Source organism: Vicugna pacos, chromosome 16 (genome assembly GCF_048564905.1).
Source record: "Vicugna pacos chromosome 16, VicPac4, whole genome shotgun sequence".
Lineage (NCBI taxonomy): Eukaryota > Metazoa > Chordata > Mammalia > Artiodactyla > Camelidae > Vicugna > Vicugna pacos.
Genome location: NC_133002.1, coordinates 37,381,957 through 37,404,224, shown reverse-complemented (window position 1 = coordinate 37,404,224; position 22,268 = coordinate 37,381,957). Strand labels below are relative to the sequence as shown.

Sequence of the window (22,268 nt, the reverse complement as noted above, 5' to 3'; positions counted from 1 at the left end):
GAGGCTGAGGGAGATGACATATTCTAAGACCACACAGAAGTAATTGATGCGGGGTGGGGTGGGGAATCTGCAGGCATTTGTGGTCAGGCCTGTCTGACTCTCAGTTCAATGCTCTTCTCTCTGCACACTTCACAGCCACTCCCCACCGCCGGCACTCAGCACTCTATCGTGGTCTTGTGCTCAGGCTTAATCATAGAAATACTGCTAATAATAGTAACAATTGCTGTTTGTAATTGTTCAAGTAAGGCTTAAATGATCAAGACCAGGGAAATTATTAATAACCCAGGCCCAGCCATGGTGGTGTGGGTCATATTAAATCGTGTTGAGATGGATAACCTTGGCAATAATAGTAACCGGGATCATAAATTAATAACAGGAGGATTTAAATTAATGCCGTACTGTTGATACCTTGGTAGTAAGCAATGCAGTGCTGCTGTTAGTACTAATGTTGCCCCTTCCTGCCTTCCATGAATTCAGCTGAGAGGAAAGGCAGGGCCATAAAAGCAGCAGGAGGAGACAGCTTAGAGGTGATCCCTGTCTGGGAGAAGGGAGTCCTCAAGGATTTCCGAAGAGGGGCTAGCTGCCTGGCCTCTTACGCCCAGCCGTGGAGATGGTGGCTCAGCCACTTTCATGCTCAAGGCCACAAGGTCTACCTGTCTTTTCTGGGGATGTTCCCTGGACTTTGTTGGTTATACAGGAAAGAAATTCACAGTGTAGATTTTCTCCCCTCATGAATGAATGAATTAGCTTCAGCTGATCTGGGAAATCACCTACCAGCATGGAACATGCCCTCTTCATAAGTGCTCTTCATCTCCCCCTTCTTCCTATAATGTGGGAGGGTACTATTATTTTTTTTTCAAAGTCTAAACTGAGGTCCACACCTGGCCAAGATCAGGGTGATGGGATGGGCTTGTCCTCCACAGCTCTGTGCTCCAGGGCCTTCATGTCTGGGAACCAGGGACAGGTTGGGGTGGGGGACTCATGCAGGTTGGGGTGGGAGTGCTTCCCACCAAAAGACCAATGGCACACTCCCTGGATTGCCAGGGCCTATGATTTAGACCTGCTAGAGTTCCTGGGGCACGGTGACGGTGGTCCTGGGGATGCCTACTAGAACATGGATGGGTATGTGGATGTGAATGCATCCAACCAATTTTCCGTTTATTCCCATCTACAGACCTTTACTGAACCCCTCCTGTGTACCAGGCATTCAGATAAGAAACCGCAGTCCCTGCCTGCAGGGAGCTCATCAGCTAATGGAAACACAATCCAATGAAGGCAAACTGTTGAGGATATATCTATGCTTTTGTGCATGGGGGGGGGTGTTCATGAATGTGTGGGCACTTATGTGAGAGACTATACAAGTGAGGGCTTGTGTGGAGGTGACTGTACACATACACACGTGTGAATGAGTAGGTGAGTACATGTGTTTGAAACCTACCACCACGTGGGCCATGAGTGTGCATGTGGACATGAGTGTGGAGGTGCACACACACGTGTAGAATGTGCAGGACTACAGGCCTGCATGAGGATGCTGTGAGTGCATAAGCACATATATACACGAGTGTATATGTGAGTGTGTGTATTCCTCTGTGTGTGTGTGCATACCTGTGACCCTTTCAAACCCACCTTTTGAGAATTCAGATGATGTCGGGATGGACTCCACTTTGAACGTCCCCGCTGCTGCCTGCCTCCCCTTCCCCTAGGTCCCTGCGCAGAGACTCCCGCACTGGCAAGGGGCAGAGGGAGGAATGGGGTACAGACCAGGAGATGAAAGGCAGAGAGGGCAGTGGGCTTTATTGCTGATAACGGCTGGGTAGGGAGCAGGGCACCGGGGAAGAAGCCGAAGCCAGAGGCAAGGGAAGATGGGTTAGAGTGAACCCTGCGGGGGGCCGCAGCCCAAGGGAGCCCCAGGCCCCGAGCCCACAGCATCCGGGACAGATGCGCAGTAGCGCGGGCCAGGTACCGGGGCTGGGTAGGGTAGAGTCTGTGAGGGCCGGGATGCGGAGAAGCGGCAGCGGGACGCTGGGGCGCGGCTCCCCCCACACGCCCTCCCTTTCCTTCTCCCCCCTCCCGGAGGTGGCCGGGCGGGCGGGCGCGGTTCCGGGGATGGGCGGGCTGGGCGGGGAGGAGGCGGGGCCGCCGCACTGGCTTCTCCCAACCCCTCCCGCCCGCAGCCAGAGGGAGCCGAGCTTCGGCCAACTCTGGGGGGCGGGTGCTGGAGCGCAGCGCAGCGCAGCGCAGCCCTATCCGTCCGCGGAGCGGACTGAACTGGAAGCCGAGCGCTGCCGCGGGAGGCGGGCGATGGGGGCAGGTGCCGCCGGCTGCGCCATGGACGGGCCGCGCCTGCTTTTGCTGCTGCTCCTGGGGGTGAGTGCTAGCTGAAGGGAAGACCGCTCCCTTTCCTAGGACTGGAACCCCGATGAGTTCAGGTTTCCCGGGGGGAGAACAGATAAGAGCTTTGGGGTCCCAGATACAGGGGGTGGATGGCGGGAGTGCTCCGTTGCCAGTATTCACAGAGGAGCGTCTAAGGTTCTCAGCGCGAAGAGGCGACCCTGAGATCCAGGGTAAAGATGCAGATAAGAGGAGCGCAGGGATGCGGGCCCTAGGGTACCGCGGGGGGGTGGTGTGGAGGAGCTGGGAGGGGTCTCTCAGGAGGGGTCTTGGGGTTCTCGGATGCCTGGGTTCTTCGGAAGAGGGCGCTTGAGTGCTGGGATCTCGAGGAGACTTTCCCCTTGAGCATCTTGATCTCTGGAGGGTCGTGGGACCGAACGCAGGCTAGAAAAGGAGAGGGAATCGGACGGGAACTAGAGATGTGAGGGGCAAGCGTGGCTTGTTCAGGGAACCGGAGACCAGGAGATGGAACAATGAAGGAGGAGACTGGAGGGACTGGAGGTAGAGAGGACCGGGCATCGGACAATGAGGACCAGCCAGACAATGAGGGGGAGGAGCGTGGGAGGGAGAGGTTCTTGGAGCGGGGCTCTCTTGAAGAGAGAAGTGGGTTAGGGAAGGCAGAAAAGGCGAGGGTGATAGAGAGATAAAAGTAAAATGAAAGAGGATGGAGAGGGGAGAGCGGACCCTAAAGTGGTCGGCACCCCGCCTGCTTGCTGGGGACAGTGGGACCAGAAGAGAGCAGAGGCACAGACGCTTCCCGGGCTTGTCGCGCGCTTTTTGTCGCGGCCTCGGAGGGTCGGGGAATTGCGGCTTGGGGTCCGAGGCTGGGGAGGGAGTGCCCACTTCGCTGAGGCGAACCCGCTCCCCAGGTTCTCCTACGACCGGCGGGCTCCTACACACTTATTCTCGCGGTCTGAAGAAGAGCCGCGGACCGAATGGGACGGAGCGGGCGTCGTCGGACGGGTTCTGGCCGCCGCCACTTCTCGGGGTGCAGAGGGGCGGGACGCGCGAGGCAGGGAACGTCCCGGCAGTGCGCAGCCCGTGGTCGCGCAGACAAAGGCGGCCCGCAGGGGGCGCTGCGACTCGAGGGCTGAGCCTCCGCAGATGTGGGCGCAACACCGGCCGCGCGCTGCACCCGCCACCCTGACCCCGCATTAAGTTAAACGACCTGAGCGCCCAGCCTGCGGTTCGCTCCGTTTCCGCGCCCAGGCGGGTGGGAATTCCGTCGGCGGCCCCCTCAGCTTTCAGTGAAAGACTCTGGGCACCCAGTGAAACGGAGGCGCTCGGACGCCACGGATTCTGTCTAGGCAAAGGACTGCCGGTCCTCGTAAGCATTGATGTCCGGCCGGTAGTTATGACAAGATATTAAAGAGATGTAACCTGGTGTCTGGCCATAAACAGAGTGCCTGGAAGGTTTGGCAGTGGAGGTGTCCTCACTCTCCCTGTCATCGTCATCTCTCATCTGAGCATCTGAGCGTCCTCAAATCCCCGTTTTACAGACAAGGAGACTGAGGCTCTGAGACTTTAAACCAATTTGTCAGGATCTCACAACCAAGTTGAGCCTAGCTAGACTTAATCCAAGTTAGACTGTCCTTCACCTGATTCCCAGCTCTGTACTCCCCGTACCTCTTAAGGGGCAGCCCGGCGTCCCAGCTCAGAATAAGAGCTGCGTGTCTCGGCAGCGGGTGGCTGGACACCATCCCTAGAGTCGGGCGGGCGGAATCTGGGGACTGGGATGGGCAGAAACCACCCTCCGGGTTCTGGCCCCAACCCCGAAGCTCAGCCCCGCTTCCCTGGGCTGTCAGTACCTGTAGCTTCGTCCGGGGATTTGACAATGACTGCGGGCACGTTTGCTGACTAAGGCCGCGGGGTAGGGTGCTTCTCCGCCGGGAAGGTGGGGGGCGGGGAGGCGGGACTGGGGCGGCCAGTAGTGCGGATCCCGGAGGGGCGAGGGCGTGTGCTCCGGATCTGGGCTAGAGAGAGTGTCCCCCACTCCACAAGAGAAAAGGCGAGGAAGGAGGGGAGCTGGGCGTGGAGGGCCTGGGGCTGAGAACGGTGGACCCCGTGCAGAATCTGCCGCCTGCAGCCCCCGCGGTTCTGGCCTCCGCCTCGCCGCGGGGCTGCTGTCTAAGGGCTGACTGTGCGCACCGCGGCGGTCCGAGTCTCTTCCTGGGCCGCGGCGAGAGAGTGCTGAAACCAGAGCGCGTCCCGGCGGGTCGGCTGGCGGGCCACGCCGGTAATGGAGGCACTTTGTCATTCAGACGTCTGTAACCGGAGCCGCCGGGCTGGCTAATGCGCCTAATAGGGATGCAGCGAGGGTAGCAAATGCGAGGACGGGAGCGGTCGGGTGGGGGAGGCGACTCTGGGAGGGAAAGGGGTCCCCATCCCGCTGTACCAGCTTGGTCCCGTTCACGCGCCTAGATTCTTCCCTGGGGGTGCAGGGTGGGGAGGCGGGAATAATAAAATGGGTTGAATGCCTACTATGTGCCACGAACTGCCTTGGGTAATTTCTCGTGTTATTTAATCCTTTTAAAGTCCCAGCAATCTAGTTATTCCCATTTGACTGTTGAGGGAGCTGAACCTCCCGGAGCTACAGGCACGAAGCCAGGCTCCCTCAGTTAGTATGTGGTGGCGCCCTTGTTGGAAGCCAGGATGCTTGGCTTGGAGTTTACTCTTTGCTCCTTATGCCAGGCACACTCCCCACACTCCCCGTACAAACTTCTAGATCACGGAAGGTCACTTGGCCCTGAACCACCACTAGACCTGGAAATTACACCTGTCTCGTGCCCTTGGCACCACAAATTTGTAACTGAGCCCCTTCCCCACCCCACCCCCTACTCAGAGCCCGGCCCCATTTCAAAGTCTTCCCTACAGCACCCTTCTCAGTAATTAGCACTTGTCTCAGATTCCAAACTCCACCCTTATCTAAAGGGGTGGAGGGCATGAGCCAGTGCCCCAGGGTTTGCGTGGATCTCAAAAGACCCTTCACATATTTGAAAACTCTCCAACCCATGATGGTGGCCAGTGACTCCTTTCAACTAAGGAACCCCTGGCTGAAGCTGTTGTGAATTGTTAGGAAACATCACACTGAAGACTTCATATAGTTTAAAATTCTTTCATCTATGTTGGTGTGTCTTCTATTTTGCCCAATTAAAAAAAATTAACTTCTTAAAAGTCAATTCTACCTTAGTTTCTTGAAAACTTGGAAATGAGAAAAAAAGATTTGCAAACATTCTCAAAAATGGAATGAAATCACCCCATCAAACATGGAATGAGCAAGTGTAATAAATGTAAATTTCAGGCAAATGTGTCCATCACTTTGGTAAATTGATCATTTTGGAGCAATTAGCCTGAATCCTAGTCATTCCTCTCTGCTTCTCAAGATTGCCCCACTTCGGACCAATAGAGGGTGTGGCCAGAGCGGTGCATCAGGCCACTTAGCAGAATGACCTTCTGTGGGCCTCAGTTTTCACATCTGCCAAAGAGGGGATGAAGGGCATCCCTCAAATCTTTCCTCTTCAGTTTCTGGAGCAGGTTTTTGGGGTGATAATTCCTCTCCCTCATGGGACTGGAATCCCCCGCATAAGTTAGGGACCATGTCTCATTGGAAACTCTTATTTCAATGCTCAGTAAATAGTTGCTGAATTAGTTAAAATTTAAGGAGAGCAGTTCCCCATCCTCCTTTGGTCTGCATACCTTCTTTAGACTCTTCTTGTGGGTAGGTTTTTCTTCATTTCTATCCTACCCCCTACTCTGAGATGACTTCCGCTCTTTGGGGATGGCTAAACTCTCCTCCCATTACCACTCCCCCATCTCTGCCAGACAAGATACTTCTTTGATAACTAACACTTATTGAACTCCTACTATGCACCAGACAGAGCTGCGTGAATCACTTCATTGAACTTTCACAGCAATCCTGGGCAGTAGATATCACCAACCCAATGTTCTAGGTGGGAAAACTGAGGCTTAGAGAGACTGAGAATTTATCCAAAGTAGCATACTATTAAGTAGCAGATCTGGAATGTTTTGAAATAGAAAACAAAACAAGCACAGGAAACACATGGTTACTAATTATGTGGCCTCAACTCCAAATGCAAGACTTAGGAGAAGAGAGGACCACAGGCAGCAACTGAGAAAGCAGGCGCCAAGAAGAGGGGCTTGCGCGAGAATGTGCGAGAATGCTGCTCCATCCACCACTGTCACAGACAGACCCCCTCAGCTATCTGGAGCCCAGTCCCAAGTAACTGGAGCACAGCCAAAAGCCACAAAGGATGCAAGAAAGACCTTGGAGAACAGAAAAGAGGAATCCCAAAGTAAATAAACACCCTATTCATTTATTCAATGCTCACTGCACCCCTCTGAAGCAGGTACTGTCATGATTACCTAATAACGAAGAAACTGAGGCAGAGAGGAATTTAAAACTTGCCCCAGGTCACTCAGCTCTAAGCATGAGCCAGGATTCAGAGCGATGAAGGCAACTGAGGAGGAAGGCAGTATAGCTCACACTTCTGCTCTGAGAGCAGGCTCCCACCTGGTTCTGATCCTACTTACACTCACTTGATACATCTCTCTACCAGGGCTAGTTACACAGTTTCTTAAGATTCCATTAGGCCTAATAAATTAGAATGGGGGAGGTGCTGCTCAGGTGACGCTGGTAGCAGCAAGAATTGACAACTGATCTGTTGACAGGAAGGGAAGAGAGAAAAATTCTAAGAAAAACTGACAGGAGAACTCAGACAAACGTGTGGTCACTTGGGATAAAGAACACACTTAATTGCAGCCCAGAAAAATCACTGGTGTAAATATTGGGCCCCTGAGTAATAGGGGAAATTGTGAAGGTATGTTCCAGAGACCGGGAGGTACAAGAAGGTGCATGGTTAAAGTGAAAAACACTAGGTGAGCCGAGCTACAAATCCTTGACTTTTGGGAAACTCAGCTATGCAGAAAATCAATCCCTGGGGTTCTAGTTAATTGAGGCCACATCGTATTTTCATGTTCTTAAATTTCATAAATATACACATTGGGTTCCTAATATGCACTAGGTACCAGCTGTGGCAGCGCTGAGGCAACCACAGTCCCTGCCCTCAGGGAGCTGACAGTCTAGTGGGGAACTTTGTAGAGTGTCAGCCCAAATAAGGATAGTGAAACAAGAGGGACATGTGACAGGGCAGCTCTGCCTGAGCTGGGAGGGTTGGGGCAACAGGACCACTTACCTGATGAATTGACATTTAAGCAGAACCCTAAAGGATGAAAAGAAATCTGAACAGATCCTTCTGTAATCTTGCTCGCACGCTGGGGAAAAGCCTGCATCTGGGACTATCCCCCCAATGCCAAGCTTCTGGTCTGCAGGTGTTCCCAGCACTGTGTTCCTGCCACCTGGAATGACACTGGTGGCAACACCCAAGGATCCCCGCCTATGCTACCTGCAGCCTCCTCACCAGTCTAGGAGGACCATAGGCTGCCTCCTACAATGATCCAACCTATCCATCCCCCTGCCTCCATCAAACCCTAATGAGACCTCAGGATATTTTAAAGGACTGGAGGGAAAGAAGCATTTTTGGCCATGGTCTTGTCTTGCCAATGTGGAAGCAGAGGAATGCCCCAAATGACCTTTACAGCTCCCCTCTAGTCCCGTGACCCAAGAAACCCTACTTCCTGAGCATCAAATGGGAGCTGCATGGTCTGGAGCCAGGGAAACAGGCTTTGGAGTTTTATTAGACATTAAGATTTTTTTTTAAGGAACAGAAATATAAAGCAAGCTGCCAGCAGCCCCTCCCTCTAGGGAATCTGGTGCTAAATCATTCCATCCATGAGCAAAGATGCCTTGGTGGCAGGAATCTGACTCCCCTTTCTCCTGCTTCCAGTGCTGTTCCCACTGGCTGCATGGGGGGCAGGGAGAGGGGAGGGCTGGTGGCTGGAAATCAAACCCTGGTGGAGCAGGGCTGCTGGGTGGTGAGAGCAGCCACTTTCTCATCATTGATAACAGGCATCCTTCTCTCCCCGCTTGATGCCAGACTCTGGATGATTGGCTGGTCTTTTGCTTTGACCCTGAGCTGTCTCCATCTCTAACTGTCCAGAGAGATGAAGACTCAGAGAGGGAAAGCAAAGTGGGTCAGAACTCCTAGGGTAGGGCCAGGATTTGAACCCAAGGCCCCAAGCTTCTGTATTCTGTTCTTGGGGACAGACACCTCCCATTTGATGCTTAATATGTGGAATGGTAGAATTAAGGACCGGGAGCAGAGCCCTGCTAGCCTTTCTTAGAAAAAGATTCTCCTCTGAGTAGATGCATCCCATGCAGGTGTGCAGCTTAGCAAGTGGCATTTGGACTAGATTTCAGCCCCCTTGGCTGGGAGCCCTGTGCAAGCTGCAACTTGCCCGCGGGTTCCTGATGACAGTCCGAAGGCCCTCTGCTGGGCCTCAGGTCGCCTTCCCCACATGGTGTAGAGTTGCTATAACCCCAATATGACCTCTGCAGAAAGCCAGCATTTGAGGCTCTGGCCTCAGACCCCTAGCAGCCTGCAGAGGCGCACTGTCCCCAACTGCCTTTTTTCCTCACCAGTTTTCATGTGCCAAATGCCTCCCTGGTGAGCTCATCCTGGCCCAGATGGTTCCAATAGAAGGCTTTAGGAAGGAGTGTTTGCTCTCTGGAATCCACCTCCCTCCTCTTTCTCTTGCCAGTCTGACCTTCTGGTCTTCCCCCACCCAGGTGTCCCTTGGAGTTGCCAGAGAGTCGTGCCCCACGGACCTGTACACCCACAGCGGCGAGTGCTGCAAAGCCTGCAACCTGGGCGAGGGCGTGGCCCAGCCTTGCGGAGCCAACCAGACCGTGTGTGAGCCCTGCCTGGACAGTGAGTATAGGGTGTCCGGTGGAGGGGAGGGGAACTGAATGGAAGCAAGGTTAAGGGGGCTGGAGGGCATGCCCAGTAGAGGCCTTACAAGTGCTCTGCATCCTGGCAGGGTCTCCTGCCCACCACTGCATGGGCACCAGAAGTGGGTCTTACCCAGTATAGGAGGCAGAGAGGGATGAGGGAAGTTTACAGAGGGAGGAGGGGGAATCTGATGGGGGATCCCCAGGAGGTGCCCGTTCCCAGCCCCCACGCAGAGAGGCCTGGTAGAAGAGTGTGGCCAGGTGGGAGGAGTCGCTGATGCTGAGACCAGCTAAAAATATCATCTGCACTGCAAAATCAATGGCTGCCTCTTACCCTCAGTGTGTTTGGGGGGAGGGGAAGAGGATCAAATCCTAGCTGCCCTGGAGACTGACCTTGGGGGATCCTGGGAGGGTGTGGCTTCCCCTCCCCCTAGGCCAACTGTTCTCCAGCTCTGACCAAGGAAACAGAGCTTTCCCAGGCAGTGGGGATGGGAGTGGGAGCGCGAAGACAATGAGGATGTTCTTACTTGGGGGTTATGCAGGGGATGGTGTGCTGTGGCCAATCCTACCTGGGATTTTCTTGAGGAGGGGAGACAGCCCCATCTTCCAGGGCTGCTGGATGAGGGAGGCAGAAAGATGGTGGGTCTGGGGTCTGCAATTCTGTATGCTTGACTCAGGAGTCTCTGCTGGATGCCCCTGGCCTCAGTTGCCTTCAGGCTGTGGGCTCAGTGTCCTTTCCCCAACTCTGCCTGGAAACCTTTCCTCATGGTTAATAGTCAGATCCTGCCTAGAAAGTAGACCTGGCACTCAATGCCCACCTGGAGGGCCAGTGGGAATTATACTTAGATTATTCTTTAATCAGGCTGAAAACAAGGGTATAGGAACCCTGAACCCACCCACCAGCCTGTCTTCCCATTGGATGTGTGCGTGCACACAGCATATTTATCCTTCAGGCAGCCGCAACTTCTTGGTGTCTCAAACACACTGTTTTCCTATCTCTGTGCTTGTGGATCTTGTAACTCCATTCCCCAGTAGACGGATGCCTAGAGCCAGGTGGGGAGACTGTACATCCTGTAATGCCTTTGTTACCTTGTCATCTGACCACCTCCCCTGGCCCTGGCCTAACAGGGTGTCCATCCCAGGGCAGGGTTAGCTACCCTGGAACTTCCCACGTTTGCCTCTATCATTTCCTAAACTGCTGCTCAGAGCCTCTTCTCCCTGGACCCTGTCCCAGGATGGGACCCCACTCCCTTCTGTCAAAGCAAGGGGTGGGATAGAAGAGCCTGAGAGAGGGCATCTCCTGGGAAAGGGACGGGAGACAGGAGCAGAGACCTGCTCAGAATCCTCCCTCCCATTTCCTCCCTCTGCTCCCCTCCCTCCCCACCACCCCATTCCCCCTCACATCCCCTACACCCCAGCTGTGTTAATAGGCTGCCTTTACAAGTCAACTTTATGGGATGGAGACCCCAGCGGACTTTCCCTCTATCCTCAAAACATTTCCACAAGGAAACCCATTAAGCTCCTGCCTTCATTCTTTGCCAAAAATACCACATTTTTTTCACCCCCTAAAACCTTCTCCCAGGAGTTTTCTGCTAGTTTTCTGTGTTTTCCCATGGTCAGGGCCCTCCCCTTCCCCTCCTGTGTGACTAGATCCATCCCCTGCCACATGCCAACCAGACTGGAACCTCTTGCATAAACTGGGCCTCCTGCCTTGGCTGTCTGTGTTTGGAAGTCCTTTCTGTTGTCTGACTATATCCCTGCTACTGAAGTTCTTTGAATTTATCATTGCCTACCCCAGGGGGCCCATCCTTTACAGGATCCCTGCTGTGTGTCAAGGACTTTACGGTGGAATTTCACTTATTCCTCACCGCAACCCTGTAAGTGGAAATATTAGTCCTTGTTTTACAGAGAAAGAAAAAAAAAAAACTCAGAGAAGTCAAGTAAAACACCCAGGGTCACACAGCTAATTAAGTGATGGAAGCAGGTTTAGAATCCAGATCTGCCTGATCTGCTTGGGAAGAGAAACACAGAGCTCTGCCAGAACTGATTTGAAACTGAAATCTCCCTCCAGGCCCATCTCTGCCTTTTCTTTCCCTGCCCTCCTCTCCCCAGTTGCTGCCCCTTTCACTTCTCTGCTTTTTCCTTCTTTGCTCCTCTAGCCCTACCCCCACCCCCAAGATAATGACCCTCCATCTCGTGCTCCATCTTGTCTCTTGAAGCCTTTAGAAGAAGGTTAAGATAGGACCCCAGGGCAAGCCTTGAATTCCCTCCAATGGGATCCTAATCTCTCTATCTCTGCTTCCATAGTCTGAGCAATCCTTCTCCTGTTCTCAGGTTCTAAATCCCTCTTCCCGCCCTTGGAGCAAGGATATATTCTTTTGGATTCAGTTTGGCATGGAGTTCTCCACCCTGGGCTGGAAGGGGTGAGGAAGATCTGGCCCTGAGCCTTCACCTCTTTGCACAAGGAGAGGCTCCTGGCATCCCATAGCATCCCATAGCATTCCCTCCCCTTATTCTGGGAGTCACATCCCTTAATTGAGAGCGTGAGTCAAGAGAGCTTGGAAATTTTTCCTTTGTGCCATTTGAAAGGGCAGTGGACTAGATACACAAGTCCTTCTTCCCTTCTAGCTTCAGTCCGTCCTGCTGTACCTGAATTTTCTTGCCAGGTGTCGCACCCCTGCCCTCAAGAGCCAAACCCTTGGGTAGCGCCATGGGTGGGAGATTCTGTTGTCTAACTCTAGCCACGTCCATGCAGGCCACACCTGCACCCCCACGTGTGTGGAGAGGAATGGAAGGGCAGCTTCCAAGGCGGGAGCTCCCTGGTGAAGGCTGGCCATGGCTGAGCTGGGTTCACAGCCCAACTCTGGCCTGCAGGGAGGGCTAGGTGGGAACCACGTTCAGCCCATGATTATTCCTTAATCATGCCGGGAACGCTCTAAGAGAATTTACCAAGAAATTTACCTGGTTACTCCGCGAAGCCTCCCGGCCAGAGCTTCCTCCTTCCTAGTCGGCTGCCATGAGCTTTCACACATCCGCGGCCAGGGACCCAAAGAAGAGGGTGGGAGTCAATGAAGGGGCGGGGCGGAATAAGGGGGTCAGCTCCCTGGGCCAGGATGGAGAGGGAGGGTCTCCAGCCCCGGCGTCCCAAGTGCCCCAAGAGCAGGCGACTAACCGCGGGGCTCTCGGGTCCATCTGCCCTCAGGCGTGACCTTTTCGGACGTGGTGAGCGCCACCGAGCCGTGTAAGCCGTGCACCGAGTGCGTGGGGCTGCAGAGCATGTCGGCGCCGTGCGTGGAGGCCGACGATGCCGTGTGCCGCTGCGCCTACGGCTACTACCAGGACGAGACGACCGGCCGCTGCGAGGCGTGCCGCGTGTGCGAGGCGGGCTCGGGACTCGTGTTCTCCTGCCAGGACAAGCAGAACACGGTGTGCGAGGAGTGCCCCGACGGCACCTACTCCGACGAGGCCAACCACGTGGACCCGTGCCTCCCCTGCACGGTGTGCGAGGACACCGAGCGCCAGCTGCGCGAGTGCACGCGCTGGGCCGACGCCGAGTGCGAGGGTGAGCGCGCCCGGGGGGGGAGGGGGGCGGTTCAGGGGTCGGGAAGGGCAGGGCCGGGTCTGGCCTGCGGAGTAGCCCTGAGGCCTTTAGCCAGCAGGCACCCTCCCGATCCTTCCCACCAAAGGACCCCATTCACTACTTTCCTCTTAAGGCCAAGTGTTTGGAAAGCCATCCTCATCCTCCCAGGCCGCGGCTATGACATTCTCACTCATTTTCCAGGGCTTTGTTAATCTGGCTGCTGGCTGGGGTTTGGATGCGTGGCAGATGAGCAGCCCCGAGGTGTCCAGAGCACAAATAAGACATACTTGATCCTTGAGGCCGACTCTCAGAATTGGAGAAGGGGCTTGAGGACCCTCAGGAGTTGGGACTCTTTGGCTCTGAGACCCATAGTGATTCATGGCTCTGGGACCTGGGATGGAGCCTGCCCTCTCACTTACTAGTTGAATAATGTCAAGGAAGGAGGTCACTTCTGTCTCTGGATCTCAGTTTCCTCACCGTCATGCAGTTTTCAGGGTTGCAGTGGGTTAGGGAAGGGGGCAGGCTCACTTTGACTTGTGGGGAAGGGATCAGCAGTCACTGTTACAGTTGAGTCAAGGATGAAGTCAGGCCCAGGGGACACTAAAGAGGTCATGGGGACAGGAGCTTGGGGACCGAGAAAAAAAGGGAGCAGCAGGCCTGGGACTCAGAAGCCTGGGGATGAGGCAGGGGGCACATGGAGGGCCTTCAGGTCCCGGGCTGCATGGGAGCTGGGTGTGCCCCCCTGAGCCAGGTGGAGCAGTTTCTGGGATGAGAGGAGGAAGCACTATGGATGCCAGGGCAGAATGGTTTGGGTCTCTGGTTGGTGACATCCATCTCGGGAGAGGGACTGACAGTGCCTTTACTTTATGTCCATCGTCCTATGGCTGGACACCCATTTAGCTGTTTCCCCTTGTGACCTAGCACCTCAGGGTGCCTTCTTCAGGGAGCCTGAGTTTGACGGGACAGAGACAGCCTTTGCCCCAGTCTGAGGAGGGAGGCATGGTCCCAGCACTTAGTTCCCAGGAGATGCCCCATTCTGGTGGAGGCAACACAGCTCTGCCTTCAATCAGCCCCAGTCCAATGGGAAAGATAGATCCCCTGCCATAGGGAGCCTCCAGTCTGACGCGTTTCCTATACACCCATGCCTTCCTTCCACATCCAGTGATCTCTGGCACAGGGAGCTCAGGGCAGAGAAGGCTGTTCAGCTGGGCTGAGGCCAGGTATGCTTGTAAAGCTTCCTACACTGGGGTGTGGGGTCAGGGAGGGAGGAGGAGTGGGGCACAGAACACGGTGGTTCCAGTGGCGATTGCCCTGGGCAGGGAGACAGGCAAGTAGCGTCAGGCGCAGAGCAGAGTAGGGAGGGAGTTTCAGCAGCCTGCGGCAGGCAGGCGGGCAGCACAGTTCTGCTGGCAAGTCCAGACCAGCTGGTGGGGAAACTCAGTCAGGGGCGCAGTTAGAGCAAAGGAAGGTGGTGGCTGCAGGAGGGCTGGGCTCTGCCTTTTGGGGGCACTCACAGATTCCTTCCAGTTACCACTCCACTTTCTGAGCCACCTTGAAAGGGTGTGTTTATCCCTGCGCCTCTTCCCCTCTCCGCTCTAGCCTCTGAAGGGGTAAATGTCAGCTCCAGGGCAGAAGGAACATTTCTGGAAATGGAATTTGATTCCTAGTTTGGTTACCCTCTCCCCTCCAGAGCATTGTACTTTCTTGCATATACATTTCAAGTGTTAACATGGTGACTTACTCACCCTGGGGGTGGAACCCATCCCCCCACCGCCAAATGAAATTTGGGTTTAGGGCGAGTACCCTGTTTCCACCCCAAGTCTGACAGCTACCATTCCGGAAACGGCTGTCAGGACCTGCCGAGGGCTTAGTGGGTTGGAATGCTAGTGGACACGGCCACATCTGGATCTCATCCCGCCCCCATCAGGGGGGACTGGAGAGATGAGGGGAAGGCGCCTTGGAAGACATTGTCTTCAGCCTGGTCTGTCCTGCCTGCCTCTCTCAGCTCTTCCCCACTTCTCTCTGTGATGCTTGACTCACTGACATGTCCCCCCATTCCTCGTACCTTCAGCCTCTGGGTTTGGGTGAATTAAACAGAGCTGTACCCTCAGCCTCGGAGCTCAGGCTGCCCCTCTGGCTGGCCCTGTCCCTAGGTGAGCAAGAGAAGACCCTCCCCAGTCCACGCCTTGTCTGGGGCTGCCAGAGGGGAGGGCTGTGTCTCCTCCACTTCCTGCCCCACCTCTTCCAACCCCTCCCTCTCAGAACTGAGATGGGGGAGGATGGGATGGAGGCAGCAGATGGCAGCCCCCTCCTGAGTGCCAGCCAGATGGATTCCAGATTCACATCTGGGGACCTTACTCCTCAGAAGGTGCTGAAAATGGGGACCTTTGAAGCAACTTCACCCTGAGCCAAGGAGGCCTAGGAGACCTGTGGGCAGGTTTGGCTCCAACTTGGGTGGGCAAGCTGGGGGCTGGGTGGGGCAGAGCTGGGGAGCAAAGTGCCCACCGTTCACCCCATTGGCATGTCCTGTCTGCTTTCCCTCCCTGCCTCAGACGTGGGAAGCGAGGACAGATAATGTAGGCAACTTTGCCTAGACAGGTACCCCCAGGCTGTCCAGAGCCCACAACTTTGAGTGCTGCCCCTGACTGGGTGGCAGAATGGAAAATCTCAGCCACTCATGCCAGGGGGTGCTGGATCCCCTGCCAGGGTGGCTGGCAATGCCCAGCTGGCATGAGAGAACCTAGGTGGGTGGCAAGGCAGTCTCCCTCCCCTGAGGCAGCACCGGCACCCGCTCTGTGGGCCCTCTCTCCAGCAGCAGTCCTCTTCCTTCTCATGCTGGGTTTGGGCTGTCTGACACTGTCCTCTCTGGGTAGCAAGATGAGAGGGTTTGGGGACCACATAGGGCAGGAAATAGAGGCTAGCCTTTCTCTAAGGACTGGCTAGAGGGAGGCAAGCCACCCTGGCTGAGCCTAGAGCTAGGACATTAGAGACCGGAAAGGAGGCTGAGTGCCAGCTTTTGAGGAGGTGCTGCGGGGGAAGTTATCTCTCTGCCAGACCTAATTACCCTCATCCTTCCTTAGGACAGGGGTGACTGGGGCCACCGGGGCAACCTGGGGCCAGAGAGATTACACTTCCCCAGGCTGACTCCAGCAGGAGGCTTCTTGGGGGCCCACTCTCTTCTTTGTGTGTTTACCTCCATGCCAGGCTTCTGGGTACCCGGTGTAGGCAGAGTAGAATTCTAGGACCGCAACTGCAACCCAAGATGGAAAGGAGCTTGAAGAACATCTCTTTTAATATCCCCATTCTATAGATGGGGAAATTAGGTCCTGAGAGCTGAAGGGACTGGTCCAGAGTCACATAGCAAGTCAGTGACAGAGCTGAAGAGGACCCAGGTCTCCTGATTCTTAGGCCTTTGCTTTTCTCCATTATCATGACATCATATGCACAATCCCAGAGCTCAACCCTGTGTGTAGCAGCTGGGCGTGAAAGCCCCTGAGGTGGGGCGGGGGCTGGGGAAGAAGCCCTGGGGGTCAGAATACAGGGGAGGGGCTTGGGGGGGACAGGGTCCTCACTCCTGTAGCCCTTTCTCCCAGAGATCCCTGGCCGTTGGATCACACGGGCCACGCCCCCGGAGGGCTCGTTCAGCACAGACCCCAGCACCCAAGAGCCCGAGGTACCTCCAGACCAAGAGCTCGTAACCAGCACAGTGTCCGATGTGGTGACTACAGTGATGGGCAGCTCCCAGCCTGTGGTGACCCGAGGTACCACCGACAACCTCATCCCGGTCTATTGCTCCATCCTGGCTGCTGTGGTTGTGGGCCTCGTGGCCTACATCGCCTTCAAGAGGTGAGAGGAGGGAAGGGAGACAGGGAGCCAGAGCTTTGCCCTCAAGGAGGGCTTTGCTGTGACCATAAGCTGAAAAGGCACACACTCCTCCAAACCAAGCTCATCCTCACTTACCATCAGCTTCCCCTCTCCAGGGTATGGGAGTAGAGAGGTGCTGGCACCCCTTCCCTACCTCCTGCTGACCAACTGCACACGGAGCTGTCTTTACCAGCTGCCTGTGTACTTGTTCCCTGAACCCCATTTATTCACAGTCACCTGTGGGAGTACATCCATCTCTTCCTTCCTGTGTCACATGTGGGATGTTATGGCACCCAGATCCAGAAGTCCAGGATGTGGAGAACTCCTGGAAAGTGTTTTAAATGTTTAAGTGCATTTTCCATTCTTTAAAAAAAAAATCATCAAAGTAATAACATGCTTGTTTGGGAAAATGCAAACAAGACCAATGTCCTGTAAAGCAAAAAGTACTAAAAGTCCTCTTTTTATCTTCCCAAATCCTACCCCTCACCTCATTGGAATCTGTTTGGAACGGATCCCTTCCAGCCATTTTCTGTGCATTTATAAACACATGTGTTAAAACTTTTTGTAGTTATTCGTACACACGCAGGTTGGGTTTTTTTGTTTTTTGATTTTTTTTTTAGAGCATCAATGGGATCACACTATGCATATTCTCCAAATCACTTTTTCACTTAATCTCCCTTGGGAAAACTTTCCTCAGAACATATAGCTTATATGATCATTTGTAACCGCTCATTCAGTAATATGGATGGATCATAATTTATTTAACCAGTCTCCTATTGATGGACCTTTGGTTTGTTTTCAATTTTTTCTTATTGCTTATAATAGCAGAGGAAATCCTTGGACATATCTCTGCACACATGTGGGAGTACTTTAGCAGGGTAGGTTGGGAAAAGTGGAATTCCTGGGAAGTCATTTATTTTTGCATCATTCATCCCCCAGACATTTATTGAACACTTGCCAGGTACACCAAGCCCCGGGTGCCACTCTGCCCACCCGGCACTTCCGGTGGGGGCTGGGGGCAGGTGTGGAGAGGAAGAAGAGCCTCAGGAATCATGCAGGAAGTGGGGGGGGGGTCACAGCTGGGGACCTACCATGCCCCTGGCCCCCACATGCCAGAAAACAGAGGAGCCACGTGGCCGGCGCAGCCCCTCAGCCCCTGAGACGGGGTCTGTCCTCTGGCTCCAGGTGGAACAGCTGCAAGCAGAACAAGCAAGGAGCCAACAGCCGGCCCGTGAACCAGACGCCCCCACCCGAGGGAGAAAAACTCCACAGCGACAGCGGCATCTCCGTGGACAGCCAGAGCCTGCATGACCAGCAGCCCCACACGCAGACGGCTGCAGGCCAGGGTGAGCAGTGAGGCTGGGCAGGGGGCCCGAGGCAGGGAGGACTGTGGTGGGTGGTGAGGGGGTGGTTGGCCACCGGCGCCTCTGTGTAGAAGGATGGGAGAGGCAGGGTGGGCGAATGGGTAAGGAGAGTTCTTTCTAGTGGGATGGTGGGGAAATGGAAGCTCTGACAAATTGGAGCATCTAGACTCATCAAGCTAATTGTCCCCCTAGGGCTAATTACTCCCCAAAGTGGCTGCAATTAGCCTCCTGCCCAGGACTTCTGGGGAACAAGCAGTTGATTACGTACCCTAATTAGTGGCCCATAGCCCAGCTCCAGGACCCTTGCTGTAGTTGAGTCTGGAACCAGAAGTCCTGTGTCCTCAGCCTTGATTAATTGCTGGTGTTGGTGGTGGGGGTGGCGGGGTGGTGGATGGGCAGTGGGTTAGGTGGCGGGGATGGTGCTGGAGCCACAGGTAAGGAAGGGACATGAGTCAGCATCCCCCGGTGCCTCCACCAGCCCTGCCCCCCATCCAGGACCTCACCTCGGGCATTCCTCTGCTTCTAGACCCTTGGGGCTTCCCCAGATTGGGAAGAGAAATGCCTCGGCCCTTTTTGGGTCTAACTCCGGGCCCCCATGCCCTCTGTGGGGGAAAGGGGGTCCAATGGGTAGCACCTGACCCCTCCTGGGTTCTTGGCAGCCCTCAAGGGTGATGGAGGACTCTACAGCAGCCTGCCTCTGGCCAAGCGGGAGGAGGTGGAGAAGCTGCTCAATGGCTCTGCGGGGGACACCTGGCGGCACCTGGCGGGCGAGCTGGGCTACCAGCCCGAGCACATAGACTCCTTCACCCGCGAGGCCTGCCCAGTCCGCGCCCTGCTGGCTAGCTGGGCCACCCAGGACAGCGCCACACTTGACACCCTCCTGGCTGCTTTGCGCCGTATCCAGCGAGCCGACATCGTGGAGAGCCTGTGCAGCGAGTCCACGGCCACATCCCCGGTGTGAGCCAGCCCGGGAGCCCCTGCCCTGCCCCCACATTCCAATGACTGATGCTCCAGCCACCCTCACGGGCTGGCGGCAGAGCTACGCTCTTCTGGGCAGGGCCTCGGAGCCCGGGCCTCCGGACCACAGCCCCATCGCTGCTCCTGTGTGGCCCCATTGCTTCTGATCACACTCCCTCTCCAGCGCCAGAAGTGCCCCTGCTGCCTCTCCCACCCTGCCCTGACCCATCACCATCCCAGGCCTCCTGCTCCCTTCCCCCCACACTTCGAAGGGGGCTAGCTCCTCCCACCTTAGCAGGTTATCATATCTGGGGGGCTGACACCAGGGATGGTGTTGCGGGCATGACAAGGCCCCAGAGACTCAGAGGGAGAGACTGGGGAACCAGAGCCATGGACTCTACACTGTGAACTTGGAGAACAGGGGAGCATCATTGTGGCCTGAATCTCCCTCAGCTCCTCTCTCCCCTCCCCTGTGGCCTGAGATGCAGAGGATCAGGGGTTTGTCAGAGCTAGCAGGAGGTTTTGAAATGTAGTTCACACCCCTTGCTTTTTGTACAGGTCAGTGAGGCCCAGAGAGAGGCAATGACTTGCCCAAAGCCACCCAGCAATCAGGGAGCCAAATGTGGGCTGGCCTCCCCTCTCTGAATGAGGGCCCTAGCCTTCAGCTTTGTTTGAGGGCTAGGAGAAGGGGGCCAGGTGACCCTCTAGGAAGTGTCTCGAAGCCAAACCCAGTCTCCCCTTCACCATCTCCAGGCCTATCCAGCCCCTGTGGAGAGGGAGTGATCCACGCAAGGTCTGGTCCATTGATCCCTCAAGACCCAGGCAGGTTTGGGGTTTGTGGAAAGGGGTGCCACTTCCCTCTGTCCCCTTACGCAGGTCAGGGTGGCATCCATGATGTGGCCCAGTCCGTAGGTACCCTCCATCCCAGCACAGTCCCAGAGCTAACCCAGGCTGCATCTTCCCCAAGAGTCAGCCCTAGGGGTCAGGGACTAACTAACTCCCCCACCTGCAACACATGGAGTCACACACACACACACACACAGGATGAGAAATTTTGCTTTTCTCCAAGAGTTCTTTCTCTTGGGCTGGGACCGGATCCTGCCCGGGGCCGCTGCCAGAGAAGCATCGAAGGGAATTGAACTCTGCTCGCAGTCCTCCCTCGCCCCCGGGTTTGGCGGGCCAAGGACGGCTGAGGCTTGAGCTGGCGCCTGTCTTCCAAGGGCCTGTTTGTGGAGGAATTCTCCCCCTCCACCCCTTCCCTGCGAGCAGGGGCTGGGCCGGCCCGGAGGCTGCACTGAGGAAAAGTGGACCAGCGTGGGAACGCAGCAAGAAGGAGCTGAGTTAGACCCCATAGAGGGTCTCTCTCAAGTTTGGAGGACCCTCCGAAGGACTGCTTTCCCCCTAGCTTGGTGCCAGAAAGGGGCCATGAGGTCTCTCCTGGCCTGTTGTGTTTTGCTTGATATTGGAATGAGTGTGCCCCACCCCCTCTATTTAGCATGAACGAGCCCTGAGCAGGGTGTGCACGGATAGCCACCCCCTCCCCAGCCCAGGGTCCTCCCAGCCCTGCGTAAAGGACTGGGAACATTGTATGTAGATGGCATTTCTTTGACCTGGATCTGTGATGGGAGGAGGAAACTCACCTGCTGGCCCCTCACCTGTGCACCTGGGGAGTGGGACAGAGTCTGAGGTATTTATTTTCCTTCCCAGCAGCTGGGGAGAGGGTTGGGGGTTGCAAGTATGTTTTAGCATGTGTTTGGTTCTGGGGCCCCTCCTGTCTCCCTTTGGGCTGAGATGGAACCCTTTTGCCCCCAACCCCAGCTGGGGGCTGTGAGCTCCAGACTCCATGTCACCCTCCCTGTCACCTGCCCCTTGCATCCTGTGTAATCATTTCTTGGGCCCTCCTGAAACCTACACATAAAACATAAACGATGAGCATTAAATAGCAAAGAAAGAAAAATCGCGCAGAGATTTTCTGGAAATACACGTGGTTTGAGTCGGTGGGGGGGTTGTTGTGTATGTGCAGGGACCTGGGTATAATTTCCAACGCAGTGAGTTCCTGTCCTATTTTCCCCCCTCGTAATGGGAAAGTTTCACAGAAATCCAGCAAATTCACATGTGTCACCATGGAGTTAATTGAAGTGGGAGAGGGAAGGAATGGGGGCCCTTGCCCCCAGATCTTGGAGAGGGAAAGTGAAAATAGCCATGCAGGAAGCTGGCCAGCTGTGAACTTGACCAGATGTCAGAAGTGAAACTGACCACAGGGGAGCTAGAGGCTTGCTAGGAGGGCCAGGTCACAACCCCACAGCTCCCAGCCACCCACATGGCCTGGGAGACATTCCCCCCTCCCCACATGCAGACACACAAGGTCTGGCTCCAGATGGCCTGGCAGGAGCCTGGCTGGCCCTGCTTGGAGCTGGGCAGGCCCCTCCCTTGTGGCTCTCCCAGGCAGGTCCCAACCCCGGCTCCTGCCTGGCTTCGAGCCCTGCCTGGTCCAGGAGCTACAGGGTTCCAGGCCCCGGGCCTGTGCAGGGCTCCCAAGCTGGTCGGGCAGAGCTGCTCAGCTTCTGCTGGTCTCTTGGCCAGGGCTTCTGGTGGGGCTGGCTTGTGGTTGCTAGGGAATGCCACGGAAGGCTTGCTTTCCCAGAAAAAACAGCAAACAAGACTTCCTGATCTTGGGATCCTGGGAAGGGCCACCCGGGCCACAGCCAAGAGTTAGGAGTGAGATGGAGGGAGGCTGTCTTCCATCTCCCACCCCCAGACTGTGAGGGTTGTGAGGAAGGTGGGGGGCGGGAAGAGGGCCAGTGATTCCAAGTAGGTGTGAGAAGTGATCCTGGTACTTGGGTACCCCCAGTGCGATGGAGGAGACAGTCTGTCTTGAGGGAGCCTCCCATCTAACAGTCCCAGTCTTGAGGATACCTCTAATTTGATGAGGGAGGCACAATTCCTTTCCTAGAAGAGCCCCCATTCTGATGGGGGAAGTGCCTCTAATTGGGTGGGAGAGCCGGATGCTGTCTGGGAATAAGGAGACACAACCCCCCGCTGTCTGCCTTGAGGGGGAGACAGCAGACGGCCCCTGTGTGGTGTGTGTGGCCATGCTGAGTTGGGGGGGGGTCCCAGCCCAGACCCACCCCTACCAGGGGTTAGGGAAGGTTTGCCAGGAAAGAGACACTGAAGCTGAAGTCAGCAAGTGGAGTCAGCAAGCTGGGGGAGGAGAGAGTTCCTGGCAGAGGAATCAGCTCGGCAA

The 22,268-nt window shown here is 55.5% G+C and overlaps 1 protein-coding gene across 1 annotated transcript; it reads left to right on the top strand.

Annotated features, from left to right (window-relative positions):
* The first annotated feature begins 2,182 nt into the window (after window positions 1–2,182).
* On the top strand, window positions 2,183–20,981 carry NGFR (nerve growth factor receptor). Its single transcript, XM_006218636.2, has 6 exons — window positions 2,183–2,367; window positions 9,098–9,239; window positions 12,462–12,821; window positions 16,433–16,685; window positions 17,889–18,049; window positions 18,727–20,981. Exons 1-6 carry the CDS (start codon window positions 2,302–2,304, stop codon window positions 19,026–19,028), a joined length of 1,284 nt encoding a protein of 427 aa, XP_006218698.2. The 5' UTR covers window positions 2,183–2,301; the 3' UTR covers window positions 19,029–20,981.
* The last annotated feature ends 1,287 nt before the right edge of the window (window positions 20,982–22,268 follow it).

Bases quoted from the DNA above. Each gene is read 5' to 3' on its own strand.
- NGFR (XM_006218636.2), top strand. From the start codon at position 2,302: ATGGGGGCAGGTGCCGCCGGCTGCGCCATGGACGGGCCGCGCCTGCTT. The intron at 2,368-9,097 runs GTGAGTGCTAGC...TCCCCCACCCAG, and splicing joins TTTTGCTGCTGCTCCTGGGG to GTGTCCCTTGGAGTTGCCAG. The intron at 18,050-18,726 runs GTGAGCAGTGAG...GGTTCTTGGCAG, and splicing joins GCAGACGGCTGCAGGCCAGG to CCCTCAAGGGTGATGGAGGA.